General features: G+C 28.4%; 1 protein-coding gene across 1 annotated transcript; it reads left to right on the top strand.

The window, feature by feature from the left end:
• Positions 1-27: 27 nt before the first annotated feature.
• Positions 28-14926, top strand: LOC107456730 (E3 ubiquitin ligase component cereblon; the record flags this gene model as incomplete). The annotated part of the gene is given in 9 exon segments (XM_016074681.4): positions 28-272; positions 5178-5272; positions 6551-6753; positions 7727-7891; positions 10539-10707; positions 11804-11869; positions 12757-12957; positions 13650-13843; positions 14454-14926. Coding segments are annotated over 9 exon segments (1347 nt in total). The 3' UTR covers positions 14629-14926.
• Between the last annotated feature and the right edge of the window lie 293 nt (positions 14927-15219).

Raw genomic sequence — 15219 nt, 5'->3', positions numbered from 1 at the left:
TGGCTTTCTTCAATCTAGGAGGTATTGATTCAGTCCACAGCGTGTCAAACGTTGCCGTTCTTAAAATTAACCTGTGGACATATAATTGTAACCTGAAAATTTTTTTTCAAGCTTTAAAGTTTTACCAGGTCCAAAACTACAATCGGTTCTAAATATTTTGTTACTTGTTTTGTTTTGTTTTCTATTAGTAAACATGGACATGGACGATTTGATTGATTTACGTATTGAACGTGATTTGGATGAAGACGAAGAATCATCTGACAATTCTTCAGGTAATATGTCAAGTTATTTTGCTTTTTTGTTCAAGACCTGAATTATGCTAATTAACTTTTTTATGGTAATTCCTTTATAACTGTTTAACTCGACTGCGTATTATTGTACTTAGCATTTAAATTTTTCGTTAAAAGATTATTAAGTTTGTGCACCTAATTTAGACCAGAAAACATAAACTGAAATAACTTTGTTGTGATACCTACAAGTTCTTTGAAGATTTCGTTTTGACATTCAAGTTTCATCTTTTGCTCTTCTGGCTGTTATACGAACTTTTGTGTAACTATATATTGACGTGACTGTGAACTGTGTAAATGTGCTTTTTGTAAAGACTTATGGCTAAATTCCTCCTAAAACTGCTCAAAAAGAAAAAAGGTACGTTATATTTGTCTCATTTTATGTTTTTCTTTTTACAAGGAATGTTTTGATAACAATTCATTGAAAGTAGCTTTTCAGTTTTTAGCCGTAAACTTGTAGAGGCTTATTGCATTTTTATTTCAAAATTGGATTAAGCACTTTTGTAACATAGATTTAAAGATTCGAGAGCTGTCATATAATTTTGTTCCTTTTTTATTTGAAATATTGGGGGATATTTCCAAATCGTGATCTGTCGCGCTAACTACAATCGCCAAGATACCAAACAGATTTAAAACATGCAATTTAAAAAGTACAATATAGCTCACACAAAAGCGCAGTGATAGTGTATTTCCTCTTAATATATTGTGTATAATATCTACGGGGATATTTCCGTATTGTGATATGTCTCACCAACTACAACTGCCAAATAGATTTGAAACTTGCAAATTTAAAAAAAAAAACATGCAGATGTTTGCCTGGGGATAGCTACGAGTTATACCTCTAGAGTTGGTCCCTCTCTGTGTTGTTTTTTTTTTTTTTCTAGTTTCTCGCGGAGCACTGCGCGGTAGTTTCCAAGACTTAGCGATTATTCTGCCACAAATCACGATATTGAAATATGTCCTCTATAAGGAAAACACAGGGAATTTTTTTTCTTCCATATTAGAGCGGCAACCCTGTCGAATATAAAAATAAAATCAAACGATCCGAAATAAATAGATCGCTTTCCTTCAAATACGACCGTCAACGCTATTGTCTGGATCTTGCTTCTTGCAATTTTTAGTTGGTCTTGCACCTAAATAAGTTCCTCTCTAGGTATCTCTTTCCTATGTATAGGATGTGGCACACTGATCAGGAATAGCAATTATAATATTTTTTTAAGGAACCAGTAATTAGAGGAAATAACTAGCCCATACACATGTTCACTGGTCCATTTACATGTATTTAGTAAGCTTTTTTTAAAAAAAAAAATTTAATGAATTTTTGCATAGCAAAGAATATGTAATGTTCACAATTATGATGAAATATGCTATTTTGTGATGATTACAGGGACCAAAATATGAAACTGAAAATAAAAAACTGAATCAACATACTATTCTTATACGTTGATCGTTGAAAGGGGAGATTTCTGTATCCTGATCTGTGGCAGAATAATCGCCAAGTCTTGGCAGCTTCCGGCAGAAACTTAAAAAAAAACATCACAGAAAGGGACTAACTCAAAATGTATAACTCGTAGCCAACCCCCAGGCAAACATCTACATGTTTTTTTCTACAAAAATTTGCAAGTTTAAAATCTATTTGGCGCCTTGGCGATTGTAGTTGGCGCAACAGATCATAAATACTGAAATATCCTCATTGAAATGTGAGATCACTAATAATTATATAATAGTAGTCCTTGAATTTATTGTTATTTTATTGTCGAAAAGAGTTTGTTCTCTTTTCAGCCTCGCTAGAGAGCTTGGGTTTTAACTTGAGCTGTGTGTTGGATGGTAATTGAAGTTTTAGTCCTCTTTCAACCGTTACAACAGAATTTATTGCAAAAAAATTTATAATCTTCATAAAAAATTTTTAATCAATTTGACTAAATATTTTTATTGGTATTGGATGCTTGATGCCAATGTAATTTACAACTATTTCCCTAATAGTGCAAGTAAAATTAGTTGTCAATTAAAATTTCAACCACTTTTCAACATGCACAAGCAAACAGAACTGAAACCGCATTTTATATCAAAACTTACTCTGTTTTCTGAAAGTGATTTGACTTATTTTCATAAGGTTTTATGAAAAAAAAAAAATTTCTCTTAGAAAACATAGTTAAAAAATATGCAGTGAAACTTGTCTGTTACTTATTTTGTTGTGTAATTTTTCAAGTTAAAATTGTTTAAAAATAGATTTACAACAACGAAGAAAAACAATTCGTGTTAAACATTTTGTTATTTATATTGTATATTATTATTTTGTGGCACTTAATTGCTTTATCCAATTTTGCAAGCATAAAAATAGTTTTAGTTGTTACTGTTATCATTGACTTTTTCAACCTTACTGGGTAAAATATTGTTAATATGATTTTTGTTTCTATAAATTTTATTAGAATTTTGCATTTTAGTAGGATTTTATCATGAACAAGCTGAGTGTTAGAAAGAGTAGTACCACTAAAACAAAAATTTGAAACCTTTTTTTCTTTAAAAAAAAATTTTTTTTTACTTACACTCTGTGTTTAAGAGGGGTAGAAATCAAGAAATTTTGTTTCTATACTAATGCTTCAAGTGTAGAGTAGTTTAATGAAAACTAACTATTGGTTATCCATAAACATCTTTATATATATATGAATAATATAAAATTGTTGACCAGAACATTAGAAGGAAATTTACATTACATTAGAAGGAAAAATTCACATAGCATGATTCAGTTTTTTCTTGTGAAATTCAAGATTATTTTACTTTTATTAACATATAGTTTATTATAGTTTACCTACAAATTATTTCTTTATCTCTTTGTATTAATTATTATTTATTAACAATTTTACAATTATTAAACAGTAAATAAGTTATATTTACTTTTTATAATGATTTTCATGTAAATCTGCATATAGTCAACGTATGCAATTAAAATAATAATCAAAATTTTTTAAAAACATTACTATTTAGAACGCTTCATGATATTATTTAATAAACTCTTGAGTGAGAATCATTCAACAAGTTTAATTAACCAAAATTCAAATAAGAATTTACAACACAAAATTGTTGATTGAGTTGCAATGGTACTTGCGCAAAATTATTAGATTTAAATTTTAAATCAATTAAGCTGGGAACTAAATCTGCGAAACCAAATCTGTTAATACTATTAAAAATAATGGGATCTTTCAATAAAATGTTTTATAATTTGGATGTAGCATGTGACATACATACTGTAAGTGGTCCGTTGGCATGGCACACACTCTTTCCAAAAGCAGGAAAATAATAACATTTCTTGCTGACAACACACATTGACCATGAGAAATCCTTCCATCTACTGGACACTGGCAATAACTTTATATTACTTAGAATTTCAGATTCTTACAATGACTTAAAACATATATTTATTGAGAAATACAATACAGTACATAAAAACTTAACATGACGATGGATGTAGGACAATCACAGTTGAAACAGGCAAAAAAAAAGCAACAAGTGACAGTTCTATTTAAATCCATGCTGGGTTTCTGATGTCAAGAACTGGTTTTCGACATGATACATCAGAAACCCGTCGATAAGTGTCAAAAACTGTTGAAATCTGACAAAAACTGTCAAAATCCTGAGGCAAGTTGCTTTTTTGTAATTGGGGGGGATTTTATTAGATCTTAATTCATACACAAAATTTTTATTATATATGTACTATGTACTACTATAATTATGCTTTACGTTATATATCATGGATAAAAAACATAACTAGAAGTATTGAAACTATTGGTTTTTCTCAAAACGTGGTACTCTTAGTACTTAAAGATCAGTATGTTAACTATTCAGTTTATATTATAACTATGAGGTATGAATTATTATCAATTTAAACATTGATTTTAATTATTTTATGCCACAATTAAGACAGATTTTTTGGATAAAGTAAAACTAAAGTGGTTGCCAATAAATGTCTGATCTCAACTTATAATTATAAAATTTATTTTTTATTCTTTATATTTGCTGTTAATGCTTATATGCAGGGGACCAGAATATGTTTGATGGCATGAGCAAGGTTTTGGAAGTAATTCAGGCAGCTATCAGAAAATTTTTGGTCTAAAAAAATTGCTAAATTTTTTTTTTATTTTTTAAAATTTTTAAAAATTTGCAGAGTTTTTCCTTATTAAAAAACTATTATATGTCAACTTGTGTATTTAGTAGTTTTAATTTCTTAAGTTTATGATCTTAGGGATCTTAAATTTAATTTAATAAATTAATTACTATTTCAGTTTATATTTTGATTTCTATTATTTTTAACGCATGTACTCGTTTATTCAATAATTGTGTTTTTTTTTATTATAAAAGCTTTACATTCCAAAAATATTTTTAAAAGAGTTATTTGTGCTAACAAAAAAATAAAATTTTTGGAAAATTTTAAACTTTGTTCAGAGGAAATATTAGGCCCTGAAAATTTTCTGCACAGTTTGTTTACAGATTGCATATACACTCAAACTGGTGTAAACAAAAATCTCAAATGTAGGAATTCGGTTAGTGACAGCCATTGATCAGCGAATTTGATATCGTTGCTAGATAGAACTATACAAACAATATTATCTGTACTACTCATAATTTTGGGAATAGATCAGTGAAGCAGTCAAGTACACCGTAAAAAAAGTACACTGTACACACTCCTGTACTGTAAAACTTATTCATAATACCTTTTGTACACTGTAAAAAAAGTATTATGAATAAGTTTCCTTAAAATTAAAACTCATGGTAGTATATCATTCAAAATTATATTATTCTTTGTAATGTAATAGGTAAGCTTATCAACAATCTAAAGTTTTGTAAATGAAGATTTTTCCACTAGATCTTAATTTTTCTTCTTCGTTTATTTAGATTGTAGTGAAGGGGGAGGTCATTCTTCAACAGAAACACCAAGACAGCCTGGACCTAATGTCTCTTATGACACATCTCTACCTGCTTTACATTCTGTAAGATATTCTTTTGATTTCTTAAAATTTAATTCTCTTTTAGTTGCTGGTTTATATATTTCTTACTTATCAAATGCATAAAATGTATTTTTCGGCTGGCCGTGTGCTAATCCCGTCAACTATTTTTACATCTCCCACAAGAAGGGTTGGCATTTCATCTGCAAGAAACCTATTTCTTCCAAGACACTGGAAAAATTTGGACGAAAAGGAAGAGACTAGATAAAAGAGAAGACATTGAGAAAGACAATTCACATTCTTATGCCTGTTATAGGCGGGTTTCACTATAATAAATATTCAGGGTGCGTAGCATTTTTAAAAAGTCCTTAAAGGTGCTTATTTTCGATTTTCATTATTTAAAAGCCCTTAAAGGTGCTTTTTTTTCATGGAGTGTTTTTGAAAAGTGCTTAATTTTCCCTTTTTCAAAATGAGATTTTTTTTTACCCTGGTGATTTTCGCTACGTATTATGCAAAATGACGCAGTTCACATTGTTCCATTCAACGTTTTTTCAATTAATTCAACCGCTATATATTTCGGCATATTATAAGCCCGTAGCATATGAAAAGGCCATTCGTTTTACATGATTCAAAATTTCATGATTTTTGACAATTATCAAAAACAATGCCATAAGGTTTTTTTTTTTCTTCTGACGAGACGGTTAAAACAAGATAAAACTGTTAATTGACAAAAACTTTCCAACCTTGCCTAGTTATGATATATTTTTTAAAATGCTTGAAAATATATTTTGAGTGCTTGAAAAGTGATTAAAATGTGCTTATTTTTTGTTGAATAATTGTCTACGCACCCTGTAATATAACGTTTAATTTTGAAATATTTGGGTTATTTTTAATAAATTAATTGTAGTCACTCAATTACTTATCAATTGAAAATATGCTAACCGTTGAAAAACCATTTTCACAAGGGTTTTGATTAATTGAATATGAGTTTGTACATTATTTGACCATTATCTGGGAAAAATTAAATTCATAAATAAGTACTCATTCTAGAATTAGGCATTCCATATCTCACTTTAGTTTGTGTTATATTATTTTAGTTTTAATATTTATTGTTTTGTTTTTTATTACCTTGGAACAGATTTGGAAGAGTTAAGTGGTCATACTGTTTTAGATGACGACAGTTGTTGAGTACGTACATTAATTCACCATAATCTGGGAAAAATTAATTCATAAATAAGTACTTGTTCTAAAATCAGGCATTCCATGTTTTACACTTTAGTTTGTTGTGTTGTTTTAGTTTCAATATTTATTGTTTTGTTTTAGTACCTTGGAACAGATTTGGAAGAGTTAAGTGGTCGTACTGTTTTAGATGATGACAGTTGTCAAACTATTCCTCTCCTGGCTTTACCAGGAGTTGTACTCATACCTGGTCAAACATTGCCACTTCAACTCTTCAATCCTTCTACTATAGAAATGATGATCCATGTTATCAATTCTGATCGGACATTTGGATTAATAAATTCTAGGTAAAATTACTTTTGTGTACTTTTTTTATACATTCTATATTATATTTATCTATATATTATTTCTTTTTTGTATTGGCAATAAAGAACTGAAATATCTCGCATGGGTACAGTCATAAGCCTGAAACATAAAAACAAACAAATATGAAAATTATATATAAAAGCAAATAAATATTGAATAAAAAAGACACTTTTGAATAATAACATCGAATGTAAGCATAAATACTGTCCATTTCGACATTCCTTCTCAATTAAAGTACTGATTTTGAGTCCTGTTTTTAAATTATTATTTCAATGTATCAGTTTTAAAACTGATATTGTTTGAATGGTGACAGTCCAATTGTAAAATTGATTTTTAAATTGCATAGAGGGGAATGCTATTGATGTAATAGGGTGTGTAGCGTTTTTAAAAGTACTTAAAGGTGCTTATTTTCGATCTTCGTTTTTTAAAAGCCCTTAAAGGTGCTTTTTTCATTGTGTTTTTAAAAAGTGCTTAATTTTACCTTTTCCAAATTGAGATTTTTCCTTTACCATGTTGATTTTCGCTGCGAATTATGCAGAAAAACCCTGTTCACATTGTTCTATTCAAGGTTTTCACAATTAATTTAACCCCAATCTATTTTGGTCCATCGTCAGTTCGTAGCATATGATAGGTCATTCGATTTACATAATTCAAAAATTTTGACAATTGTCAAAACCAATGCCAAAAGAAAATTTTTTTTGACATTACGGTTAAAACCAGATAAAACCGTCAATTGTCAAAAACTTTCCAAACCTGCTTAATTATGATATTTTTTTAAGTGCTTAAAAATATTATTTGAGTGCTTGAAAAGTGCTTAAAGGTGCTTATTTTTTGTTGAATAATTTGGCTATGCACCCTGTGTAAGAAATAGAAACAAGATTTAAATTAACAAGGACGGAGTTTTTAACTTTACTGTTTTATGTTTTCATAATGTTTGAATTACCTTGTGCTTAGATTTTCAGGTAGAACATACAGTAGTGTGTTGGCTGGTGTCGGAACAACTGCTGAAATTCGTTCATACCGAGATGAAGAAGGAAGTTATGGAAGAACTGGGCTTCGTATAAAAGCTGAAGGGAGACAAAGATTTGAAGTTCTAGACTCTAGGAGACAGTCAGATGGGTAGGTTGTCATCTTAATATGGTAAAGCTTTTTTAAAGTAATTTATTTTGTATTGATGGAAAATGAAATGTTTGCAATAGTAATCCATAATAATTAAGAATTTTTGAAGAAAACACTATCTCAGCCTTCACATTTCTGATATGATTATAGTTAATAGTTAAAAATCAAAGTATTTACATTTTAATAGGTGAACAATTTTAAATTATCAGAATGTGTTGTTCATTTTATATTTTATGAGTACAGTCGAACCTCTGTTTAACGAAGTCGCTAAATCTCAATAAAAAGTTCGCTATACGGAAAGTTCGTTAAATAGAAAATCACCATTTGAAATACTTAAGCAACACAAAACAGGTTTTAAATTCATAAACACTAGACATAATTAAAATAGCAATTGTAAATTATTATCTGCATGAAAATTAAGAATAGAACAAAACATTATCCAGCATTACATTATCATTCTACATACATTTTTAACTAATAAAAGCTAAATTTGCTACTAATAACAAAAAAGTAAAGGGATTTTGCTGCTTTCTCTTAAAGCAAAGTGGCTGCAAAAAACAATTCAAGGTAATTTCCTACATAAAATGCATTAACAAGTTTGAAATGTTCTGAAATATTTTGGGAAATAGGGAAAAAGTGGTTCAAAGAAAAGTTCGTAAAATATTATATATAAGAAATCGTATATAAGAAAATTCACTTCGCAATTTGGAAGTTATCTTATGAAGAAATTTTCAAAATGTTCTTGGTTCCTTGAAAAAAATCACAAAATAGAGAAGTTCATTACATAGAAGTTCGACTGTATTATTATTATTATTTTGGTATTTTTATGCCATACAAGTTAGTTCTTAATTGCCTGATTGCTTAAGTGCAAATTGCATACATACTCAATTTTATTTTTTTATGGTAAGAAAAAATATTTATATAAATTTTTAATCAATTACCTTTTGTAGTTTTAGGAAATTATCAAAGCTATTTTTTTCACATTAAAAAAATATATCTTGGATATTAGAGGATTTTTTTTATAATGTTAATACCCATAATATATATTCTAAATGAAATTAAAGAAGTCTTATACAAGCTTTGTAGAAACAGTTATAGGTTATTTAATTCATACCACTCTTTTCTGCAAAAGAAAAGTTTTTTGTATGTAAGTGTTTTAAAGTTAGATTTGTTTTTATTAAACTATTTAACTAGGTTTCAAAAATGGTAAAATTGGCTCTATATTTGGGATAACCTGGTTGTTGGTATTTTGGAACATATATTCTGTTTCAGATTTGTTCCATTAAAATGTATGTTCAATTCAATGTATTGCTTTTAAGGGAAATATTTTTTAAAAAAAATTTATGCAAGCTTTTTTTTTTTCAGAATGGGATTTTTTTTCCCTTTGCTACATGTTTATGATTTTTTTTTATTAAAAAAATTTTGTTTCGAAATTTATTAAAAAAGGAATTTTAATTCTAGATTTTGATGTTTTTGTTCATTTTTATCTGATATACATGTAAATATAACTTATAATTTATAAAAATACATTGTTTGATTAGTAATTCAAAGAGCGTAGCATTTTATAAGGTAGTGTCTAAAGGTGATTGTTTTAGGCTTTCACTTTTTAAAAACCCTTAAAGATGATTATTTTTCATTCAGTGTTTGTATGAAAAATAAGTTAAATTTTCTTTTTCCCAAAAGAGATTTTTCTCTTTGTCATGATGTGGGTAGGAATTACGTAAAAAGTGTTGTTTTCACAACAGTGTCATTCATCCACAATCCATTTCAACGTACTGATGTCTGAATCATACGGCAGCACCAATAATTTTAATTTTACTTGTTGGTTGAATTACGTGCACGCACACTGAGCTTGTTGAAGAAAAGTTGCAACTTTGCCAGGCTCATTGACTCACAATCAACTTGTTGCATTTTGCCAGAAACTCTTGATTTAAGGCTTCATCTGCAGCCTTCTAAAATCAAACCAAAAATCTATTTTAATATTTGCTGATCACAGGAACCAACTAAACATTATTAAATATTTTATCTAATGCAAAATAATGATTATTATTATTTTTTTATCATTTCTTTGTTGGTGAAGCAATTTGCTTACGCCACAGGAAAGCACATTATGTTTTTGCACTGTTCTAATTTTAGATCAGTAGCACTATCCTCGAACCCTCAAAAGGGCTTGTTAGTCTGTGATATAAGTGTTCGTCTACAAAATGCTAGTTTTATTAGTCGAAAAAATATGATAGGGCATTTAAAAAGTTTTGTGCATTGGTATGCGACTATTATAAATAAAATGGAATATAAAAATGAAGATGCATTTATTTATTTTTTCGTTTTTATATTTATTATACAGGGTAGAATGTTTTATTTTACTTTACATTTCATCTGATTTTTTTCATTGTTCGAATTTTAACTAGCATTTAATGGAATAAAAATTGAAGCCAAAAAAAAGTTTCTTTTTCTGAAAAATGAATTCTTAGTTAGACTGAAATAAGGTATCAAACAAAATATTTTTGTTAACATTAAAGTAGTTTTATGTTCCTTTTTTTAAATGCTGTATTTAAATTGCATCTATTCAAAATTCCAAACATAATTTGTTTCAAATTATTGTTATGCATATAACTCAATGAAAACTCACTGTTGATTATTTTTTCAGGGTTATTATTGGAAAAGTGCGTATTTTACCTGAACTTAGCTTGAGCAATATTGGAGAAGGCTCAAGACTGAATAGTTTAGATAAATTTAAAACCACTTCATCCGTTAATTATCTGTCTAGAAAGGAAACACCATACAGTTGCCCTCTTGTACACCGAACACCTTTTAAAGTAAGTAATTTTTTAATCTTTTACTTGTGTGTTCTGATGGGTTTGATTTGGATAAAAAATTATTTGGAGTTATGTAAAAGAATAGCATTAACAACTTTTCAAATCTTGATTTACTTAAATTACATTACTTTCTTGGCAACTTTTCTCTTAACTTAAAATCTGCTATATGATTTCAAAAAAGAAAATTCTGAATTAGAAAGTAACATTATAAAAGGTGTTGTGCCTGAACAGTTGTTTCAGCTTGATTATTAAGAAACTGGGAGAATACATGAATTTCCAAAATTGTAAATATTAATAGTTTAAAGGTTACTATAATTCTGAACGTGGTTGTGTCAATCATAAATGAGTATTACCCTGTAACAGAGTGCGTAGCGTTTATAAAAAATGCTTAAAGGTGCTTATTTTCGTTTTTTAAAAGCCCTTAAAAGTGCTTTTTTCATTAGGTGTTTTTAAAAAGTGCTTAATTTTCCCTTTTTCGAAATTAGATTTTTCCTTTACCATGTTGATTTTTGCTTTGAATTATTGCAAAAAGACACAGTTCACATTGTTCTATTCAACGTTTTCACAATTAATTCAACCCCAATCTATTTCGACGTATTGTCAGCCCATAGCGTATGAAAACGCCATTTGTTTTGCATGATTCAAAATTTCATGATTTTTGACAATTGCCAAAAACTATGACAAAAGTTTTTTTTTTTTTTTTGACATGATGGATCAAGCAAGATAAAACCGTCAATTGCCAAAAACTTTCCAACCCTGCCTGATTATGATATTTTTTAAAAGTGCTTAAAAATATTTTTTGAGTGCTTGAAAAGTGCTTAAAAGGTGTTTTNTTTTTTTTTTTTTTTTTTTTTTTTTTAATAAAATTGCCTAGGTACTCGGCACCAGATGTTGAGATTAAAAAGTTGAGTCCAGTTTCCTTTTATGAAACTCTTTAATTATCGGATAATAACGCTGTGATGAAAATCTGTTTGTGTGTGTATGCCAGGTGCCCAATACATCTCTATTCTTTTTCATTTATTCTCATGCTTTACTATATTTCATTTAGGTAATAGTGTTCTTATTGACCACTTTTAATGTGATGTTTTGTTTTCAGAATAATAAGTATGATTTTGCAAATTACACACCTTTTCCAGAATTTGTTTACAAAATGTATGATGCGGTAAGTATCTATTCAAACCTCCTTTGTTTTAATTTTATTATTCAAGTCTACCTGTTTAGTAAACCCATTTCTAAAAAATGTTAAATAATAATTTGTTGATTCTTTAATGTTTCTTTATCATTTAGGCTCACAGAAAAAAAAAGAATTTTCTTTTTATCTTTAATTCTATAAATTGTATTTAACTGAACTCTTATTAAATTAAATTTATTTTTTAAAAATAATAAATGAAAATATGAATTATTTTTAGTAATTCTTAAAAAATGTAGCAATGACATATTGAATATTTAATTTTTAAGATTCTTATGCTAAAATTTTATTGTTTGAAAAAATAGTTTTAGTTTCTTTTTATTTTGTAAAAATTTATTCTAAAGAAAATAAAATCAAAATGTTGTGAAACTTCTTTTTTTTCACAATCAATCAACATTATTTAAATCACTTTTAAACACTGTTAAATTTTAAAAGCATATTAGTGATAATTTTTATAATACTTGTTTAAGGAAAAGAAAAATTAAAATATCTATTTTATTAATTTTTTTTTTGGTTCTTATGCTATAAAATAAAATATTTTTTATTGAAAATATGTATTATTTTTTTGTTGCCAATTTATGAATTTTAGCTAGTTATGAAAAACTGTGAAGCCTTGTTAAGCATGTTATAATGGATTAAAGAATTATTATTTTTTATAATACGTTTTAAATTTTCATTCAGCAATTTATAATTTACTTTAAAAAAAACTACTTTGTAAGAATGTTACAAAATATTAAATGAAAAATTTGTTAGAAATTCTATGAAATTTTAAACTATGAACTTTTTTCAAAGTTTCGTACATAATTAAACAAAATGTTGTGCATGGGAAACCTAATTTTTAACTCATTTTTATTTTACAGCAAGTAATTATGAAGAAAATTAGATCTTTGCTTGAAAGTTGGAATCGAGCTCTTAGAGGAATCAACTTGCCCAATAATCCTATCGAGTTTTCCTACTGGGTTGCGGCCAACATTCCTTTAGACGATTTTCAACGTTTGGAGTTAATCAAAATAAATGAAGTGACTCAGAGATTGAGGCTTGAACTCAAAATTCTGGAAACTGTACGTCTTTCACTACTTTTTAATTATAAATATTGAATTTCTGAAGTGATTTCACCCCCCCCCCCCGAAAATAATGATTTATGTCTGCAGATGTAATCTAGGAAATCTTGTCTGGCTCAACACTTATTTTTTATTGTGAAATTGTTATGATTTTTTTATGATTATTATGAATTATGATTTTTTTTTAAATTCAAAAATTAAATTAAATACTCTGTAAGACTTGTTACTCAACATGTCATGGGGCACTTGCTTTTTGAAGCTTCTGAAATGACTTAGCTACTCTTGATGTGCAATGCCCTATCTGTTTATTTTGTAATTACGTAGTGATCCTGTAGAATGGTGCCCCTCACTTATTGGGAACACATTAACTCACTGAGATTTGCCTAATGCTTTACTTTTAATCTGGACATGCCTTATGAAATATTTGTAGTGTTAATAGAATTCTAAGTTAAGCTGAATGTATTTAGTTGTGTGACTTTAATGTAACTTTAATAAATTGTGTGAGGTAAAGAAATATTCACCACTTGTCAATTTAACTTAAACTATCAATGAATGTTGTTGCTTTAATTATTGTTATTTTTTTTAATTTTTATATTTCCTCAAAATCTTTTTCTTAAAAATCTCAGTTATGTAATAAAATAATTAATATGGAATATTTAATTTGTGTGAATCTTTCTAATTTTTCTGTTTAGTGTTCAGTCCTGAGCTGCAGGGATTGCCTGAAAGATATCGCAAAAAGGGAGGACATATTCAGCATGTCATTGCAAGGCCCGCAAGGCACTTATGTCAATCCCAATGGATATGTCCATGAGGCTGTAACTGTTTCACATGCATCTGGTCTGCAAACGATTGGTCGACCATCTACGGAACAAAGCTGGTTTCCTGGGTGAGTCACAACTTGAATTTCTTTCTGTTTCTTCCCCTTTTACCAGGGTGCGTAGCATTTTTAAAAAGTGCTTAAAAGGTGCTTAATTTTTGTTGAATACTTTGGCTACACGCCCTGTAAAATTTGATATTGTCAGGCACTAGGTACTTCTTTATTGTTAAAATTTCCATTTATAATTTTCGCTTCGAATTATGCAAAAAGACACAGTTCGCATTGTTTTATTCAACGTTTTCATAATTAATTCAACCCCAATCTGTTTCGGCATATTGCCAGTACGTAGCGTATGAAAACGCAGTTTGTTTCACATGATTCATAATTTCATGATTTTTGACAATTGTCAAAAACAATGCCGAAATGTTTTTTTTGGACATGACGGTTAAAACAGGATAAAACCGTCAATTGTCAAAAACTTTCCTACCCTGCCTAATTATATTTTTTTAAAGTGCTTAAAAATATTTTTTGAGTGCTTGAAAAGTGCTTTAAAGGTGCTTATTTTTTGTTGAATACTTTGGCTATGCACCCTGTAAAATCTGATATTGTCAGGCACTAGGTACTTCTTTATTGTTAAAATTTCCATTTATAATTTTTTATTCTTATACATTTTTTCCAGTTATGCATGGACGATTGTTGAGTGTGAACAGTGTCATTGTCATATGGGTTGGAAGTTTACGGCTACCGACAAAAGTTTTAAGCCCACCAAGTTTTATGGACTTTGTCGATCATCAATAATAAACAGGCTGACTTCATCTGAAGAGGTTGTAGATCCTTTAAACCTCTATCACTAATAATGCAAAAAAGGTTTTATGGACTTTGCCGATCATCAATAATAAACAGGCTGACTTCATTCGAAGAGGTGGTATATCCTTTAAACCTGTATCACTAACAATGCAAAAAGGGAGTCTCACGCTTGTCATTATCATTTGTGTATATTAGTTTTTGTAAATAATATGGGAAAAGATATTTTAGTGTTATTTGGAATTTTTGTTTTGATCACTACACATTTGAATTGTGTTATTCTATCATACTGTTTATATCTTGTGTAGCATAATCATTAAGAAAATAAATGTGATATATTTATTTCAATATACTTTGTTTTGTTTTTTAAGAATATTTTGTTTGTCTTTTAAAAATAATATACCACAAGAAGATGAGGTTTTTTCTTTTAAAGTGTAGGGTTTTTGGAAAGCCAATGATGTCAAAGTTTGTGCACTGTTGTATTTATAGATCAGTACTGCAATCTTTTAAAGCTGTTGTTTGTTCCATATTTTTGAATGGCGCTGAATGTTGGAATCTCCACAAAACCGAAATGGAAAAACTGGAAACATTCCAGAACAAATGTTGAAGAATAATTTTAAAAATTTTCTGGACTAATGCTT

Source organism: Parasteatoda tepidariorum, chromosome 4 (genome assembly GCF_043381705.1).
Source record: "Parasteatoda tepidariorum isolate YZ-2023 chromosome 4, CAS_Ptep_4.0, whole genome shotgun sequence".
NCBI lineage: Eukaryota > Metazoa > Arthropoda > Arachnida > Araneae > Theridiidae > Parasteatoda > Parasteatoda tepidariorum.
Note: the sequence above shows the minus strand (reverse complement) of the source record. Positions and strands in the feature narration are given on the sequence as shown.